Below are 19,318 nucleotides of genomic sequence, written 5' to 3'. Positions count from 1 at the left end.
ATACCCCCAATATTACTATAGAGTTGATATGGGTTATGTGAAGCACCATGACTGCAAGCCACTCCTTCACAAAGGGCTGTTTCCACTAAAACCTCACAGTGCTCGTCAGCACATTAATGTTTTGACATCCTGAGGTTAGACAAAACCAAACCAAACCTGTTTAATGTCCAAATCAGAATTTCTCCAGCTAGCCTGAACACATCACCCCTTTTCTTGTAATTCCTAATGCCATACAAACTTGGGGACAGGAACACCTGCTTTTATGTTTCTGTTTTCCTTCCTAGCACAACAGCTGGCCTATAGGAGGAACTCAGCAAAAGGTTTAGAAAATGATTATGATAAAATGTGTGCCTGTACTCTTGGAAGCTATGAAGATTGTATTATGTAATTTAGGGATAGGAAACTTCTTCATCTTCTGTAGTAACTGTAGCATTTACATTCATGTCTTCTGCACATTCCAATATGGTCCATTAGGAAAACATATCTTAAGGGAAACAGAAGCATCTTTATGAAATACTAGAGGCCCGGCATGGGTATGGTTCCTAGGCCTGGCCTATGATCAGGGCCAACTTCCTCAGCTGCCTGCAGCCAGCCCCGCCCCCTGCCACCCCCCACCCCCAGTTCCCCATTCGCCATCGGGTGATCAGAGCCTGCCAGCCGGGGAAAGATACCAAGGTGGTCAGTGAGCCTCATAGTGACTGGTCTAGCGGTCATTCTGGTCATTCTGCCATTAGGGTCAATTTGCATATTACCCTTTTATTATATAGGAATAGAGGCCTGGTGCATGGGTGGGGGCTGGCTGGCCTGCCCTGAAGGGGGCTCTGGATCAGGGTGGGGGTCCCCACTGGGGGTGGGCCTGGCCTGGGTGAGAGGCTGTGGGTGGTTTGCAGGCTGGCCACGCCCCTGATTGGGGTAGGGGTCCCTGCTGGGGGTGGGCCCGGCCTGGGTGAGGGGCCACAGGCAGTTTGCAGGCCAGCCACACCCCCAGCTTTGTCAGGATGGACCTCCAGAATGACGTCCGGAAGACATCTGGTTATCTGGTTTAATTAGCATATTACCCTTTTATTAGTATAGATGGGAAATTTAACAAACACAGATGTGATGCACATTAGAAAGGTATTGCTTTATTGTTCTTGTCTCTGTGCAGGATTTTCCCACCATGACCCAATGTTCACCATTATTTAGCATTTAATAGAAATCTTTCTCCACTGGTAGATCAGCATGTAAAGAAGACAAGTTCTTAAAAACACTTTGATGTGGGAAAAGCTGAGAGGCTGAAAGTAGATAGATAATATCAAGTTATATGAGAGCTCCTGCAGAGAAAATCTCATGGACACAGGAGTTTGGTACTGTGATTTTGGTCAGAGTAAACCAAAGATGGTCCAGGATATAACTGAAGTGATCACAGTGGGATATTTGGCCACAAAAAGACAAATAAATAAATTGTGCATTGAATTCTTTACTTGGCTCTGCAATTCAGATAGCATTGTAAATTCTTTATTGCTATTTAATAGGAATAATTGGAAATAATGTTAATGTACTGCATGTAGCAACAGACTGCTGAATTGATGAATTTAACAATCCTGAGCATTTATAAAGTGAACTACTATTATATTTGCATATCTCCATGACATGTTATAACACATGATAATTTATTAGGGAGAAAGCATTTAAAAAAAATCAGTTGTATATAAATGCTCCCTGAATTTGAAGTGCTGGCAACTTCTGCCTCCTGGGGAACTCATTTTCCTCCTTTTTAGCTAGTCATTGTTGAAAGACCTCAATTATAAACTCAAATTTTGGTTGGAAAAATGAGACTGGCGGCACCTGAAAAAGAAAAATGCAAAGTGAAAAATATCACTTTTTCTGCTGGTATAAGTTGCTAATAAGTTAGTTGTAAGTATTCTGAGCTGACAGTGTTTGGAGTGGTTTAACGTATATCATTCATGAGGACCAACTGTATTGTCATAGTAGTCGGTGTTTGGCAATGCTGAAGAGTATAGACTTCAGCTATGTCTGGTAGAGAATGTAGGCCAATTGCAGCAAGGGTAGATATGCTATTGTTTGTAAAACACCCATGGAAAGCAACTAATTACATTTTGCTGTTTTTGCTTTCGTATTCCTGCTTTTTGGATTGTGGACTTGTTCCATCCATTGGTAAACCTGTGGCATCTTCCTTGGTTGAAGTTGAATCGGGAGCAAAAGTTCTTTTGATAAATGCTGGCAAGGTAAAAGAAAAGAGAAAAATCAACCTAAGTGAACATAATCCCTGGACCAAAACATTGTATATAATCGTATTTCATCTAGTTTCCTGTCAACTTTACATGGCCTAACAGACCTTCAATGTAGGAATAAATTTAGTCAGTTTACTATATTTTCAAAAAACATCCATGTGATTTAATTTGGGGGAGGGGGAAAAGAAGTATCTGAGAGTGGAAGGTGTGTGTGTGGCCAGTATATAATGATGTAAAGTACACAGAATTTTGGAGCGAGAAATCTTTTTTTTAAATATATTTTACTGATTTTTCACAGAGAGGAAGGGAGAGGGATAGAGAGTTAGAAACATCGATGAGAGAGGAACATCGATCAGCTGCCTCCTGCACACCTCCTACTGGGGATGTGCCTGCAACCAAGGTACATGCCCTTGGCTGGAATCGAACCTGGGACCTTTCAGTCCGCAGGCCAACGCTCTATCCACTGAGCCAAACCAGTTAGGGCAAGGAGCGAGAAATCTTAAGGGCCTCCTTTATGCAGAATATTCTTTGTTTCACTAAAGGAAATTGAGACTAGATTTAGAATGTAATGTATTCTGTGTGTGTGTGTGTGTTTACTTCCTCTTAACATCTCCTGTAAGCTCCAGCCACCTATATCCAACTATGTGAAATCTTTCTGCCTGATTCCTAATCTCAGATGCCTGCCCATCCTTTTCTCTTCTCCACCTTCAAAAATGAAACACTTAATCACTTAGTTTCTCAGATCTTGGTTCCTTACTTCCTTTGTCCTGCCTCCTGCACCATCCAATTTAAGACTGAGTTCTGATGGTTATGCCTCCAAGTTCTGCTTGACACTATTTCTATTATCACACCAGCCCAAGCTACCATTCCCTCTTTTCCTGTTTTCTTCTTGCCCCTTTCTCCATACCACAACCAGAGCTACCTTTTTTAAAAAAATTCTTACCTGAGGGTATGTTTTTATTGATTTGGGGGAGACAGAGGAAAAAAGAGAGATAAAGAGAGAGAGGAGAGAGAGAGAGAGAGAGGGAGAGAGAGAGAGACATTGATAGTTACCTCCCATACAAGCCCCAACCAGGGACTGAATCCGTGACATTTTAGTGTATGGGATGATGCTCCACCCAACTGGGCCATCTGGCCAGGCCACAACCAGAGTTATTATTTAAAAGGTAAATCAGAGTAGGTCATTCTACTGCATAACCCACACCTCATGCACACACACACACACACACACACACACACACGCTCGCACCACCACCATCACCACCATCACCACCACCAATGGCCTCCCAGTGAACTTGGAATAAAATTCAAACATCTGCCTTTAGCTCCCTGGGGACCTTTCTCTCTCTCTCTCTCTCTCTCTCTCTCTCTCTCTCTCTCTCTCTCTCTCCATCCCTCACTCTCTCACTGACTCTCACTCTCTCATTCAGTGTTTCATCTCTCTAGAAGACCATGTCCCTTTCTTCTCTGGGTACTTTGCACTTTTATTGCTCCCTCTCGAAGGAAAACTTTCCACTCAATTTTAACTCAGTGGCTTCTTCTTACCATTCAGGTTTCGGCTCAGTTGTAACCTCCTCAGAAAAATATCTGCTGATCGCTAATTTAAGGGAGCAGTCCTGTTCTAGGTGCCTTCCATCATTTCACCTTTAAACCACAATCACCATTTCAAATGGTTTACTTGTTTACTACCTATTCCTCCATGAGATGAGGTGACCTCTCCTGTCTTGTTCACTATTGTGTCCCCCAGAACCAAAAAGAGAGCCTCCTCCTGCACAGCCTCTTAGCAAATGTTGCTTGAACAACTGAATGTACTTAAGGAATTTTTAAGAGATAGCCAATTAGGGATTTTCCAGTTGCTTTCTAGAAAGCATCTAGAGCAGTGGTTCTCAACCTTGGCTGCACATTAGAATCACCTGGGAATCTTTTTAAAATCCTGATTTCTGGGCCTCATCCTCCGGAAATTCTGTTTCTTTGTTACTAATGTTGTGGCCCCACCCCATAACAAAGAAACAGAATTTCTGGAGGATGAGGCCTAGAAATCAGGATTTTAAAAATATTCCCAGGTGATTCTAATGTGCAACAAAGGTTGAGAACCACTGAAGAGAGTACCTTGTCAAATTACAATAATCAGAAAAAATTTGGCACCTAAATGGTCAGTGAAAAGATAGACACACACACACACACATACACACACACACTCACACTCACACACACACACACACACACACACTCCTTATCATGTAAAATGAACCTATAAAAATGGAGAAACAGAAAGGCTGGTGCTTTCATGAAATAAAAAAAAAACTCAAAACCAAAAAACATTTTTCTACCTATCAGTACTGCAATATTTTTATGGCCATAAATCCTTGGCATTTTATGTGCGAAGTGGAGGACCACATAGGAAGTGTCTGTTCAGAGCTAGGCGGGTGGATCCTGACACTCAGAGCAGAAGTGAAAAGTGTGTGCTATTCTGGTAGCAGAGAAATTGTTTCACCCGAGGGACTTAAACTCTCACTACAGGTATGTTCTAACGTAAATTGAGAATACTTAACTTTTCTTTCCCTTTTAGAGCAACGTAAACCGAGGTAAGTAAATAAAATAGGGTCCTTTTTTTAGCAACTTTCACTGATTTGCTTTCCTAAGACTATCAAGTCAAATTAATATGCATGATTCATTTCCAACACCTATAATAATCCTCAGATAACATTTTTTCCTATGAAAAATAAGTTCTTTCCTTTTGGGATCATGCATTTATTTAAATAAATATTATTTAAAACCGTTTTAGAATTACAAGAAAATTTGCAATCCCCATATATTTTTAAAACTTAGTTCAGAGATACCAATTCCACAGATATCAAGCATTTAGTCTCAAAGGACTGAAGACTCGAGAAGTCATCACATGACTCCAGCCTCACTCACATCTGGTCTGGTCCTGGCCTCAGGACTGTAGGCCAGTCCTGGAGTGTGTCCCTTTAGCCTAAAAGGAGCTATACATGGAGACTAGTGGTCAGTCACTACTTATAAAAAGTAAAAATGACAGTTTCAAAAGCTTGCATTATGAGTCTCTCTTACTTACTAAGCCCCCACTGTCTACAGCTGAAGGTAATGGAATCCAAGTCTTCTAAAAGAGTGTCCTGAATCTCGGCCATAACTTCCAGCCAGCCAGGATAAATTTGGTCGTAATCATGGCTCTAAAGAATGGATTTCTGTGTTCCCATTTCCAATGGTAATATAAACTTACAATTTATACATTTCTCCCCTTCTTCCTGGCAGAAGGAATCTACCTTTTCTTGAATTGACCTGAACTATACAAAGCTGACATAAATTACTACTGAAAACAAACTTTCATTAATGCTGGATCATTTCAGAGACCACAAATTATGCAGTATTTTCCCACTTCCTTTGTTTTTTCCACGGTCAGTGATTCTTTGCTGTAGTTTGGTCACAGTTTGACAGGGCACCTAAGTCAGCAGAATGAATGCCTTAGCATCTACAGCATAGACAGAAGGGCCTCATCCAGTACAAATCCCAACTCGAGGAGGAAGGAGCCTGTTCTGTGGGCTCATAAACTCATGTCCATTCAGCCCCTGTTATTTACTCCTCATGTCCCCACACTGGTCTCAACTGCTCTAAACTCCAACCTCTAGCCTTCATGGTTCATTCAGAAGGTAATCAAACACTTGTTAGTGTGAGATTCCTTTTTAGACTAAGCACACATACACATATCAAAGAGCACCAAAAGGCTACATACAAAGACTGCAGTCTCTTGCCCCATCCCTCCCAATCCCACAATCCTGATCCCAAGGGTCAACCATAATCAACTCTTTTAGCTTTATTTTCTGTATTTACTTCAATTCTTGTAAATAAAAGAAGCTTATATGGCTATTTTTTAATTTATCATTTTTAGACTTATCCACACCCATCCACTTCCCTTCATCCCACCCTCCCTATATAGTTACATCTGAACTTCGAGTTATGTCAATAGTGAGTATTTATATTATACTATGACTATGTAAATATGGCTCACACAGCCTAATAGGTATGCTATGAAAATGCTTCTTTTCTTGCTCATTCTTTTCCCTCTGGAATTAGTAATTGACCCATGTTTTTATTTTTTTTATTTGTTCTTTCTCTATGACCACCTATAATTGTTTCTAATAACTCAATTAGATTTGCCATATTTCTATGAGTAGTTTTTTTCTAAGGTGCTCAAGTGAAGCAAATAGGAAAGAACTGGAGAACATGAGTGTCCAGATTAAAAGGGCTCACCCAGCAAGTAGCTTGTAAAGGGAGTAAGGCAAGACCCACAGGGAGGCTTATCATCATGTAACCTGGTGGGGTTAAAGGTCCTAAAAGTTCCTGGGGCTGCATGGGGATGGAAAAGATCACTTCTAAGGAGTAGGAGTCAAAACAGTAAAGACATAAAGTTTTCAACAGCAACACTGGATTTTGGAAGATAATTGTGCAATGACTTCAGAAGGAGTGGTTTTCAACATAAAATTTTATAGCCAGCCAAAGTTTCACCAGAATGAGGGGGAAGAAATCCATTTTCAGAAACACAAAAGCAAAACATTCACCTCCCTTTTTGAAATGAGCAGAGAAAGGCCCGGGATCTGAGGCCCATGGGCATCAACATAGAAAGAGGGTGAGGGGAGCCTCAGGATGACCGCAGTGCACCAGGTCCCTGTGGGTGGGCCTTTTTAACCCCCCACTTCTGGCCTTTCTTCTGTTTTCCTTGTTCTCTCATCCCACCACTCTGGCTAATCAGGTATTCTCCCTCTTGAACTGAATTTCTAAATATCTTATCTTTTCCTTCCTATTGTGCCATATTTTTTTCCTTCTACTCTTTGTGATTTTTCTCAACTTCATTTTTCACCTTTCTAATTTAACATATTTTAAATTTCTGAGACCTTTTATCCTGTGTTCCTTTTTCTTTGCATCTTGTTCTTGTTTTTAATGGATATAATATTTCCTCTCATATCTGAGGGCATTAATATTTTTAAAGACAGCTTCATTCCTTGGATTATGAATTTACAGTGGGTGCTGTTTTTTTGTTGTTGGTGTTGACATCTCTCCTTTGTAATTTTAGAAGTTTAAATGGAGGTTAAAGAAAAATGACAGAACAATTTCTATGAATAAGATGAAATAGTTTGTGCTACAAAAATGAAGTATTCAGGGTGATCCTAATCTACTTCTAAGATACCACATTATGAAAAAACATAGAAATCTCAAGCTTCATTAGAAAATCAAATAAGAATAAATGTGATTTCTAGGAATAAGTTTAATTCAATAACATAAAATGTTTAACAATAAGGTGCCTATGAATAAATTTTCTAAAGTATCCTTCAAAATATTTAGGTAGATATGTGAGAAAAATCATAAAATAAATTTGTCAAAAATAAGAGTAAAACATAGGCTATCTATAATAATAAAAGGGTAATATGCTAATTAGACCAGATGTCTTCCAGACATCATTCTGGACGTCCTTCCTGATGAAGCCAGGGCGGAGGGAAGCCAGCCGGTCCCGGGTGCCTATAAGTGGCCCGAGGGAAGCCAGCCTGGGTCCCAGGTGCTGGAGGGAAGCCGGTGCCAGCAGCTGGGAGAAGGAAGGCCTATTCTTGCACGAATTTTTGTGCATCGGGCCTCTAGTGTTTTAATAAAATACTTACATCATTTATCAATTAATTAAATTAATAAAGAAGCTTACTACATTTTTCAAAAGATTTTTATTGCCTTTTAGAGAGAGAGGAAGAGGGAGAGGGAGAGAGAGAGAGAGAGAGAGAGAGAGAGAGAGAGACATTGATGTTAGAGAGAAACATATATTGGTTGCCTCCTGCACACCCCCAACTGGGGATCATGCTGGAAACCCAGGCATGTGCCCTGAATGAGAACTGAACTGGCAACCTTTTGGTGCACAGAGACACCCAATAAACTGAACCACAACAACTAGGACAAGAGGTTTACTTTTGAAGGTAAATTTTCAGTCAGATTTTACAGTATAGGCAATAATACACATTTTTAACACTAATTATGTTCTCAGTGATATTTTCTTCCTACTCTTATTTAACTGTAGTTCCATGTAAGTGAGATAATTTATATGGAAACGAATGGCTGCCTATGAGGATTATAATATATCTTAGAGAAATGACCACAGCTGGTCATGAAATGCTACTGAGTAGAAAGCTAAAAACAGTTTCTCTCACTGCCTGTCATAATATTAAAAAAAAATTCTAAAAGTCGTGATGCTTTCCTCCCCCTAATGTCTTCTAACCACTTCCTTCTAGGTGCCTTTCTGGGGCGCCTTATGAAGGTCACAATGGCAGAATTAAACGGCCATGGAGTAATGACGTCGTCACGGTGCTGTTTATCTCCAGGCCAAGCATGTGAATGCCTTGATGGATGGGATGGAATGTTTGATGGTGTTTTGCCCACCCTCCTCTTCCATGTTCATATATGTCACACAGCCCTGAGGAAATTTTTCCATTTCTTAATATGAAAAATAAGAAATTTGGCCTATGTATATCAGATCCTAAGGTATTATAACCAACTTGAGATAACAATCCATATTAAAGAGTGGCTGCCAGATTAGAATAGCAGAGGGTTTATGCAGATATATAAAGTCACTTGGTAAATGGTTAAGACAGGGAAGAGAAAATGCTTAGCTCTTGGAATAAAATAATCATGATATAATGAAAACCAAAACATTATCAGAAACTAAAAAACATTTATTCAATGAATCCATAAATATAAATCAGCAAAAATGAGAATTATCACTTTTGGATTTGACCTACTTCCTTGTGGTTTATTTTGGTATTTTATTTTATAGTAACCTAGATTTTTTAAAATAAGAGGGTTTTCAAAATTTTACAAACTCTATGCCCATGGTAAACTGAAGAGCTAAATGATTATTTAAATAAGAATCCATTAAATAACATTTGAGTCCTAGTGGTTTGGATAAAAGTAGACTTAAAAAAAATTCCTATACTCATTTATTTAATATTAATTGAGTATTCACTATGTGCCCAATACTATGCAGGATGCTGAAGAAACAGTGATGAACAGAACACACATCATACCTATCATCATGCGTTCAATCTTCAGTTAACAGAGGAATCAATAAAAAATAAAAAAAATAAAAAAAGCCCTAACCGGTTTGGCTGAGTGGATAGAGCGTCGGCCTGCGGACTGAAGAGTCCCAGGTTCAGGGGCATGTACCTTGGTTGCGGGCACATCCCCAGTAGGGGGCGTGCAGGAGGCAGCTGATCGATGTTTCTCTCTCATTGATGTTTCTAACTCTCTATCCCTCTCTTTCCTCTCTGTAAAAAATCAATAAAATATATTAAAAAAATAAAATAAATAAAAATAATAAAAAAATAAAATAAGTCACTCAAACAACAAATAACTTCATAATTATTCTGAGAAGGGTTTTAAAGAAAAATTGGAATGCATTGTGGGCACTCATAACAGAAACCGTACTTAAAACTGTAACTTCTGAAGGCTTCTTTAAGGACATTACATATAAGCTGAAACTTGAAGAAGGGGAGGGGTGGGTGGTGGGAGATGGTATCCTGATTCAAGAGACCCTACACCTTGTTGGTGTGGATGATGTACTATCAACATTTACAGTGTATTCACAGAATGAAATCTAGCCTGTAATCACATTAATAACCTTATTCTTTGCAAAAGATTATATATTTCTGAATAGTTCTATGCAAAGATTTTTCACTCTTTGGTGATTTGAATTGTATTGTAATACCCTCTAACTTCCTTTACTCATTCATCCACAGTTACCAATGATCTCCACACATACAAAATTTGCTTAATTAAGATTATTACCTTGGATGATTTATTTTAAGTTTTTCTGATAAGGGTAAGGTCTATAAAAGGGGGATCCCATATATATTTGTAGTAAATTGGGTGATATTGTAAGTGTACTCAAGGGGCATTATTTGTACGATTCGTAATGAAAGTTTTTTCAAACACATAACATGAATATTACTATCATGTATTGGCCTTACATTTTAATCTTCCCATGAGTTGCATTTTCTTAAATCCAATTTAAAAGCAGTACAGGACTTCTTACTTACAGGCCGAGTGTGAAAACCGTGGAGCAGACAGAAAGCGACTGTGGTCCTGCCACGAAGACGAGTGATCTAGCCCATGAGCATGGGCACTTTCGGCGAAGGTTCGGTCATCCTAGATAAGACAGCACAGCATTTCAGTTCACTGGTCACAAAATACAAGAATAGGGATTCATTTAAAAGTTCTAAATGTGAAACTGAACCTCAATATACAAGCTACGTTATACATATAATTATAACCATTGTAAAAAATAAAACCTGTGCATGTACAAAAATAAAAAAGAGAAGGAAATGACCTGAGCCATTCACAGCATGACATATTTCTTTCCAGTCTTTTTTCCCTGTGGGTAGGATTTGTAAACAGTGTTATAAAACTGTGATCATTTATTTGCCTTCATACTGTAAACATTTCTGAAGTCATCCTATTATCCTAACCTTTAGCATGTAGGTTACTCGGATACTATCTAGTGGATACACTATACTTAGCTAGCACAGAGTGCTTTCCTGGGCATTTAGGTGGCTTCCAAATTTTTCCTCCTATAAATAACACGGTGAGAAACATCTTTAAATATATGACCTTTCCATATTTGTGATATTCCTTATGACAAATTCTTAGGTGGAAATCTGGGTCAATAAAAACAATTTCATACTTTAAATACATTGAGCTAGACTCCTTTCCATAATGATTATATTAAACCTCTTACTCATTCAATAAATATTTAATACCTAAATAAAAATGAACACAGAAGAGGTCCCTCTCTCATGGAATATATAAATGTGTCCTTTCCCCCAAACCTTCACTAAAAATGGGAATGATAACTCAAATAATTTTACTAATTAGACTTAAAATAGATGCTTTCATACTTTTCTGTGATAGTAAAGTTGCAATTTTTTTCTCTTGAGTGTTTTTTTTAATTATTTACACAATTCTTTTTTTTCTTTCTTTCACTCATTCATTCAACAATAATGAACACCTATTATGTGCTGGTCAAATAATGAACAAAATGAGGTATGCGGTCATGCAATTTTCTAGCTTGCAGAAGAAAAAGGCATTATACAAATAAATAAATAACAATAAAATGAAAAACTATAAGTGTTATAAGAAGAAGAATAGGAAATAATAATAAGAACTAAATTTAGATTTGAAACCTCCTCTGGGCAGTGATATTTAAAGCAATTTTTGAATGCTGAGTATAAATCAATAAATCAGCTAGATGAAAACTTATGGGTGGGTGGTGGGAGTGTTGGAGGTAAGGGGAGCAGAAGATAGAGGTCAGGGAATGAGGCTCCAGACATGTGTGAAGATGCTGAGCTGAGAGTTTGTTGTGTCTGAAGAACGGAAGGAAGGCCCCACGGCTTAGGAACACTAAAGCTGTGTGTGAAGATGCTGAGCTGAGAGTTTGTTGTGTCTGAGAACTGAAGGAAGGCCCCATGTTGTGCTTAGGAACACTAAAGCTAAAGAAAGTGGTTACAATGAGATCGAGAGCTGGGGTTTGGATTTGGGAGGTTTTTCTTACATAAATCAGAAAGTCGGTCCAGGGTTTTCAGGAGAGGAATGGCATGCCTTAATTTATATTTCACAAAGCTTACTCTGATCTCTTTAGGAAGAACAGATTGGAGTGGCACAGGTTTTGGTCTGAGAAAACCAGCTAAAAGACTGTAACTGAGGATAACTGTGGGGTCAAGGGAGAGGAAGGGATCAAGGATGTTGCCAAAGATTCTAGATGAGACAACTGTGGGTTAGGGGCCCCAGATTTCTCAAAACATAGCCACCACAAACAGCAGAGCCTCATGTAACATGACAATCCGATGAATTAGTTGTTATTCTCTATACCAAGTGCCAAGTTTATATTTTATATCTTTATCACATAAGTATTACGCAAATGAAAATGGAAGGCCACAAAGAATATGTTCATTTACATTTGTAAAAGGCCCATTTACTCGAAGATAACGATGGACATAATCCTCAGATGGTTCAAGTACATTAGCCTTCATGTACCAAAAGGGAGTTCAGGTCTATTTAAGATGAAGGCCCTTAGGTTTTCAACCAAATGATTTATAGTTTTGACTAGTTACAGGGATTTCATAAGAAACTGGAAGTCATTCACTACAGGACTTTTGGAAAGGAAAGGACATACATTGTGTCCAAATGTATTTCAACAGCTACTGTAGAATGAGCTGACAGTGGGCGGCTAGAGGCCGGGCAATGGACCTGGCTCTTACAGTCGGATGTGAAGTACTAAAGGCCTGGGAGGAGCTGGAAGATGCACAAACAGAAAGGAGAGTTAGTTCTCAACCAATGCTAGAAATCTCCAGTCAGTCATGGTGTTTATATGAGGCATGAAAGAGAAAAGCGTAAGAAATGGTTTCCTGGTAAAAGACGCTTTAATGACTGTGAGCCAATAAGAGAAAGGAAAACTTAAGGAAACACAGACACCTGGACTGAAAAAAGACAGCGAGAGGAATGAAGTGGAGATTCAGGTTGGGGCTGAATGAAACAGACGGTGCAAAGACAGCCTCGCAGTGTGCCTACCAGAGGAAGGCTGAGGCACACAAAGATATTCAAGCCCTGCTCATTCTTCCCAAAAGGCATGGGCTTAAATTTCTAAAGCAAAATCAACTGGATTCAAAGCACAGATTATATCTTTTCTGTTCACAGAAATAGAATACTTTCTATTTTAAATTATAAAATCAGTTTTGTGGCATATGACAGTTAAAATAGGACACTGATATTTCATATTTAGAACACTTGGAAAATACAGAAAAAATGAAGAAAATGAATAATCCAGCAAGTTAAAAATAAACCTAGTAGCCTAATGTAAGGGTAAATTTTTTCCAGTTCTCATTTATAAATATCTTTATAATTGAGATCACCATTTGTTGACATTTTTTTTCTCTACTTTTTCATTTAATATTATATATGGGAATTTTCTCTGTCATCATTATCATTATGGTTAATCATTGTTTATTTTACTAACCTATTGTTGGAAATTTAAGGTGATTTCAGCTTCCTTCTATTATAAATAACCTTTTGATAAACATATTGGTACATAAAGCTTTGTCCACATTTTAAATGTATTAATTTAGCATAGTGTTCTGGGAGTAGAATTACTGGGTGACATATTTTTAGGCTGTTTATTTGTATCTATTTAGTCTAAGTTATCAAATTATTGGCAGAGTTGTTTCTATGTATTTCCTAAGTATTCTTTTAATGTCTATAGAAATTCTAGTACTATCCTTTCATCTCTAATATTGAAAACTTTATCTTATTTTTTTCCTAATCAATTTGGATAGAGGTTTTTAAATTTTATTGCTTTTTTCAAAAATCCTGGTTTTTATTTCACTTTTTTCCTGCTTTTATAATTTCATTGATCTCTGCTCTTTATTATTTTCTTCCTTTTACTTAATTTACATTTGATTTGTCTTCACTTTCTAGCTTCTTAAGGTGGAAACTTGGATTACCTATTTGAGACTTTTCTTCTTTTATAATATACATATTTAATGTGATAAATTTCCCTCTGAGCACTGTTTATCTGACTCTCACAAATTTTAATAAACTATACTTCTATTTTCATATAATTTTTTCTAATTTTTCTTCTGAGTTCTGCCATGGGTTATTTAGAAATATGTTATTTGGTTTCTAAATATTTGAAGATTTTCCAGATATCTTTCTGTTATTGATTTCTAGTTCCATTCCATTGTGGTTAGACAACAGACTTTGTATAATTTCAATCATCTTCAATTTATTGAGACTTGTTTTATCACCCAGAACGTAGTCTGTTTTGGAGAATGTCTGATGTGCACTTGAGTATGTGTAGTCAGCTGTTGCTGGGTGGAGTATTGTATAAATATCAGTTAGGTCTGTTGGCTGATAGTGTTGTTCAAGTCTTCTATAATCTTTACTAATTTTCTGCCTATTGTTTTATCAATGAGTGAAAGAAGAATATTGAAATCTCCAACTACAATTATGAATGTGTTTATTTCTCCTTAGAGTTCTATCAGTTTTTGCTTCATGTATTTTGGCACTCTGTTAATAAGCACTCAAAATTTAGGACTGTTGTCCCTTCCCTTTAAAATTGTTGACTTATTTAACCACTTACATTTTTTTCTCATGTAGAAAATGAGGAAGCTTACCTCTGACATATCCTTAAGTTCCAACATTTTATAAGTCTTTAAAAGACTGCCAGAATCCCCCATATTACCATGAAATACAACTAAAGAAATGAAACCTCAAAGAACACCCTAAAAGAAAAATATTTCATAATCCTTTCAATAATCAACATACTAGAAGATTAAAAAAATACCTTCATGTCCTCCAATTATATACTGATGTTTAATTTGTGGAATTTCTATATAAGTAAATTTTACAAGGTGACCATAAGATGATTTTTTGTAATTCCTACCTACCCTTTAATCAAATACTTAAATATTAAAAAGAAAGTATTTGTTAAAAAGGAAGATGTTTTTGCAATTTTAGTAATCTTAGCTTTTGCTTTTTACCAATTCTTATATCCTTAGCACAAGGACTTATTTTTATTGCTGTCTTAAGTCTCAACAAGTTAGTTAGCCAGAATTCCCTGCAAAAATTCCACTGGGTGCAGGGACTTGCATTTTCTAATATTTTCCCTGGGTTTCTTCCACTTCTCTTTCATAACCCACATTGTAATTGGTTTCTTAAAAGCTGTTCCAACCTGACTAAAATGTCTTTGCTAAACTGATCTGTAATGATTAATATTTAATGACGCCCACCAAGTATTTTTCTCTCCGGAATATTATAAGTTCAAAGTTTATAAGACAAATGATACATTTAATTTTTTTAAATTTTAATTTATCCAACCCTTCCCCTGGAGAGAAGGAAAAAAACACTTATGTGTTTCTGAGCCTGTGGCAGGAATGTTTTCCAGAACTCGTCTCCACACTAACAATGCACTATCCCTCCACCTCGCCCCCATTCTTTATTCCCAATCCTCTATCGGTGCTTAAAAATGCCTAACCTCTTCCTCAGTAGGTTTTATTCCTGTTTGAAAGGTAAAGCTGGGGAGACAGTTTATGTAAAGCCTGTCCTCCACATCTCAGTCTGCAAGGCTCCTATTTTAGCTGTTAACCTCCATGAGGGTGACGCTGTTATTGTCTCTATCTATTCATTCACCCATCGCAATTGTCCACACTTTAGCACAGTGCTATTTGCATTAAGGAACTAAAAAAATGGACACATAGGGTCATTTATTGTCTAAAGTACAGAAATGAAAGTTTGCCATGGTGGAAGTTGGGACATAGGAGACTGCTACTCTCATATTCTCAGTTCCTGCATGTAAAAATGAGGGTGCTGGGCCAGATCATCTCTAAGTCCTCTCAGCACGAACACTTTATGATTCCAGCCTATCTGAACAGAACCACTAAACAGTCAGCACTTCTAACCATTCACACGATCTTTACCACAGGAAATCCCAATGCACAGCACAAGTACTATCAACCCACAGCCACAGTCATCCACAGGTGAACAGACTCATGACAACACTGTGCTAGATCAGACCATCTGATAAATTTACCTTTGTCCAGTTGATACTTTATTGCATAAAATTTAATATTCCCAACCACTCACTAATGAAAAGGATCTATTCAGTCTTTTTTTTTTTGTAACCTACTTCAGATTTGGCTCTGTATTAATTTGGTCTTTCAGAGGCCAAATCTAATCTACTCACAGTGGATACAAATTTGCCATAAACAATGACACTCAAAAGAATTTGCCACTTACTTAACAAAGACAAAGATGTTTTAACGATAGTGCCTCATTGGACTTAGTATTTATTCTCTTAAAGTGACTATTTTAAAGAAAACAATGATTGTTTGCATGAACATTATTCAAGCATGTTTAATAAAAACTACTAAGACATTTACTTGGTATTCTTTATGGTTTTAGTATGTAGAATTTTGAATTTGAGATTATTTAAAATGGATCTTTATAGATGAACTTCTTCACAATATTTCCTTTCTATTGCTCTTGAGTAAATCACTGGGGATGGCTGAAAGCTTGTTAAGGGAACTAGGTTTGGTAGAGTGGGGCTCAAGCAGGTTAAAAAATTAATGTGCTCATCTAAGTACCCATATTGATTCCTAAATAAACACTTTTGATCCATTGCTATTTTCAGATTTTATAATAAAGAAAAATCCCAATCCATTTGGCAACCTTTTGTTTAACTTCTAAAAGAGCAAAATGAAATCAACTAGTTAAATATTATGGCTGGCAAGTTAGCCTTGATCACTTCAAAAGAATAAAAATCTCTTCAGACTTAGCATGATTTGATTGCCTGCCAGGTTTCATATGTGTGAAATTAAATTTCTGTTAGAATTCTAGAAAGGCTGAAGCTAGAGAAAAATATGTACTCACAATTTAAAATGTATGTGTTTGCTGTGTATTCTGGAGTCAAAGATGAGGCAGACAGTATCTGCCCTCAAAAGTCCTACAATCTAGCAGAACAGCATTTCCAAAATTCCAGTATTCAACTATATACTTACTATTTTCTTTTATGTTAACTTACAGATTAATTAACCTTGCACCTTAAATCTCTATATAAGAGGGGCTTAAAGAATGGCAAACTGGCTAAGATTGGGGGAAGCATAGAGCTATATTTGCACAGCAGTTTATATATGATTTCTTGTTGAAGCATGGAGAGAGGTGGTTATAAATGAGATCATCGGGGCGTGATGTGGTTAACTCTCCTTCAAATTCCCCCATAGTTGACAGTATTATTACCAAGCAATTTTTGTAAAATTACCTGAAAAATACACTAGTGATATGTTTTAATAGTCATTAAATAAAAATCACCTATAATCTTGATTTGCATCAGGAGTTAATGCATAGCATGCTTTAGAAGCTACTATTGTAAAAGATTTAAGGTATGTACAGAAATAGCTGACCTAAGAGAGAAGATCTAACAGCCATTAATTGCTATAAGCAAAGTATAAACAAATCAGGAAGAGATTCAAGGAAGGAGAACTGGCTCCCAGGAGCAAAACCGTACTGAATACCATACGGACTCTTACTCCGAACAAATATGACAAAGGGCTTCAGCCAGCTCTGCTTTCATAAACTGTGCTGAAAGACATCATCAACACTTCCTCACCCACCTCATCTTATCCTATAAAACATCTGCTTCCTTAAAAAGAAGTTACATACTGACCCTTCCACTAGAAATTGAAAATCATGAATTTCCTTTTAGGAGGAGGAAGGATGGGAACAATACATGCCTTCTGTGATTTTACTAAAAAAACCACTGCTAATTAAAACCATATATTTAGTATGTGTAGAGAGCAAAAAATGCAGGTAGCAAACAGGGATTTCTTGAACAAAACCACACTCCTCTGTGAATTCAGATTAGCAATGCTATGCCATTGGCTGACTTTTGAACATTCTGTTCTATCTGAAACAGCTGGGACAGCAAGGAAGAAAACTGTCCGATAGAAACCCAATTAGGCCTGATGAAAGAGAGGCCATGAAATGCCTCTGCTGTCTCTGCAAAGATAAAGAAAATATGTCAGATTCAGCTTTGAATTAAATTCTAAATATAAATTTTTAGAACAGACTTGGTCCAGTTACTTGGTCAACTTAGTACAATATTACATTATGCTCTCAGCAACTGTGCACGTCACTCCTGCTGAAAATCTCGATGAATTTCTAGAAATCCGATAGTTCTTGTTCTGGTGATTGCCACGAGAGCAAATTGCAGGAGATGGCTCTAGCCTGGACTGTAAAAGAACCTGAGTTACTTCCTGCTAACCCTTCCCTCCACTAGCAGTGTGGTCATAGTGGACGTCTCGCCGCCTTCCTACATTAACAACAACATGAGAAGCTAGTTGCCAACATGGTTCTCTATTCCAACAGTTATTTCACTGTCAATAATAATACAGTCAGAGTTGTACAACTGTAATACTAATAGCCACTCTCTTCCAAAGAGATGGGGATCAAATACTTTCCTGTACTTTGTCATCATAAACCATTTTTTCAAAAGACTATGGGTATCTTTCTTTTTTCTCTGAACTCCCATTTCAATCTATTAAAGTCTCCATAACAGCATTTATCCCTTTCTCCTTTACACAACAGTTGTGTGTGTGGAGGCTTTGGATTCCTAAGGATTGGTAATTATTTTTCTTATTATACCATTCTCTTTAGCCCTTGCAGAGTGCCTGTGTACAGTAGAAATGCAATGTTTGTTGAATGTTGTATTTTAAAAAACAACAATAACAACAAACATGAATATTCTTCATTTAGAATGGAAGCTTCAAGAAGGCAGGGATCTTTGTCTATTTCTTTTAATGATGTGAGGCCCATGCATCCAGTAAGTTCCTGGCACACAGCTAACAATGAATGTTTGTTGAATGAATGGATAAATATTGTGATTTTGCTAAGAACATGAGCAGTATTTATTTGATTGGTAAATAAAGGAAAGGAAATGTTTTATATACATGCAAAGGAAGAAAGACCAGATTGGTAATTTCCCCTTTCTCTAGACAAAGAGTTGGCAAGCGTTTTCTATAGAGGGCCAAAGAGTAAATATATTGGACATTTTGAGCCATACAGTTTCTGTTGTAACTACTCAACTCTACTGTTGAGAGTGAAAGACAATATGTGAATAAGTTTTCAGTAGAACCAACAAATTCAGTCCCTGCAACGTGCCTTTCTCTGAACTCTGTCCTAGCAAAACATGTGGGAAGTTAATAGCTGTTGAAATAATATATTATTGGCACATTCTCTCTTGAGAGAAAGAATCCCAATGCCTCTTATAAATGAAGTGTTTTCTTCAGGATGCCTGTGACTAACCTGAGGTAGCTCTTCTGATTAGCCATGAAGCCCAGAAATGATTAACAACTTTCTCACTGCTCATAGGAGTTCATGCTTCTTTTGAAGCTGCCTCCCCTCCCAGTCTTTTTAAATAAATTGTTTTCATAAGAAGCATGTAAGCAAATGATCATTGGTATCTGCAAATGGCAAAACTGTTCTCCCAC

At 37.3% G+C, this 19,318-nt stretch overlaps 1 protein-coding gene across 5 annotated transcripts in view; it reads right to left on the bottom strand.

Moving 5' to 3' along the window:
- Window positions 1-1,102: 1,102 nt before the first annotated feature.
- The window catches only part of CEP128 (centrosomal protein 128kDa), a 342,764-nt gene continuing 324,548 nt past the window's right edge, over window positions 1,103-19,318 (bottom strand). For all 5 annotated transcript variants that reach the window (XM_005860142.2, XM_014534684.1, XM_014534685.1 and 2 more), the window contains 3 exons: window positions 10,322-10,430; window positions 2,097-2,220; window positions 1,103-1,827 (listed from right to left, as the gene is read on the bottom strand). In XM_005860142.2, the coding sequence (XP_005860204.2) occupies window positions 1,785-1,827; window positions 2,097-2,220; window positions 10,322-10,430 (276 nt within the window). In that variant the 3' untranslated portion in view covers window positions 1,103-1,784. The remainder of the gene's footprint in view (window positions 1,828-2,096; window positions 2,221-10,321; window positions 10,431-19,318) is intronic.

Source organism: Myotis brandtii, unplaced genomic scaffold (assembly GCF_000412655.1).
Source record: "Myotis brandtii unplaced genomic scaffold, ASM41265v1 scaffold132, whole genome shotgun sequence".
Classification (NCBI taxonomy): domain Eukaryota; kingdom Metazoa; phylum Chordata; class Mammalia; order Chiroptera; family Vespertilionidae; genus Myotis; species Myotis brandtii.
The sequence above is the reverse complement of the archived record's forward strand: the minus strand, read 5'-3'. Positions and strand labels throughout refer to the sequence as shown.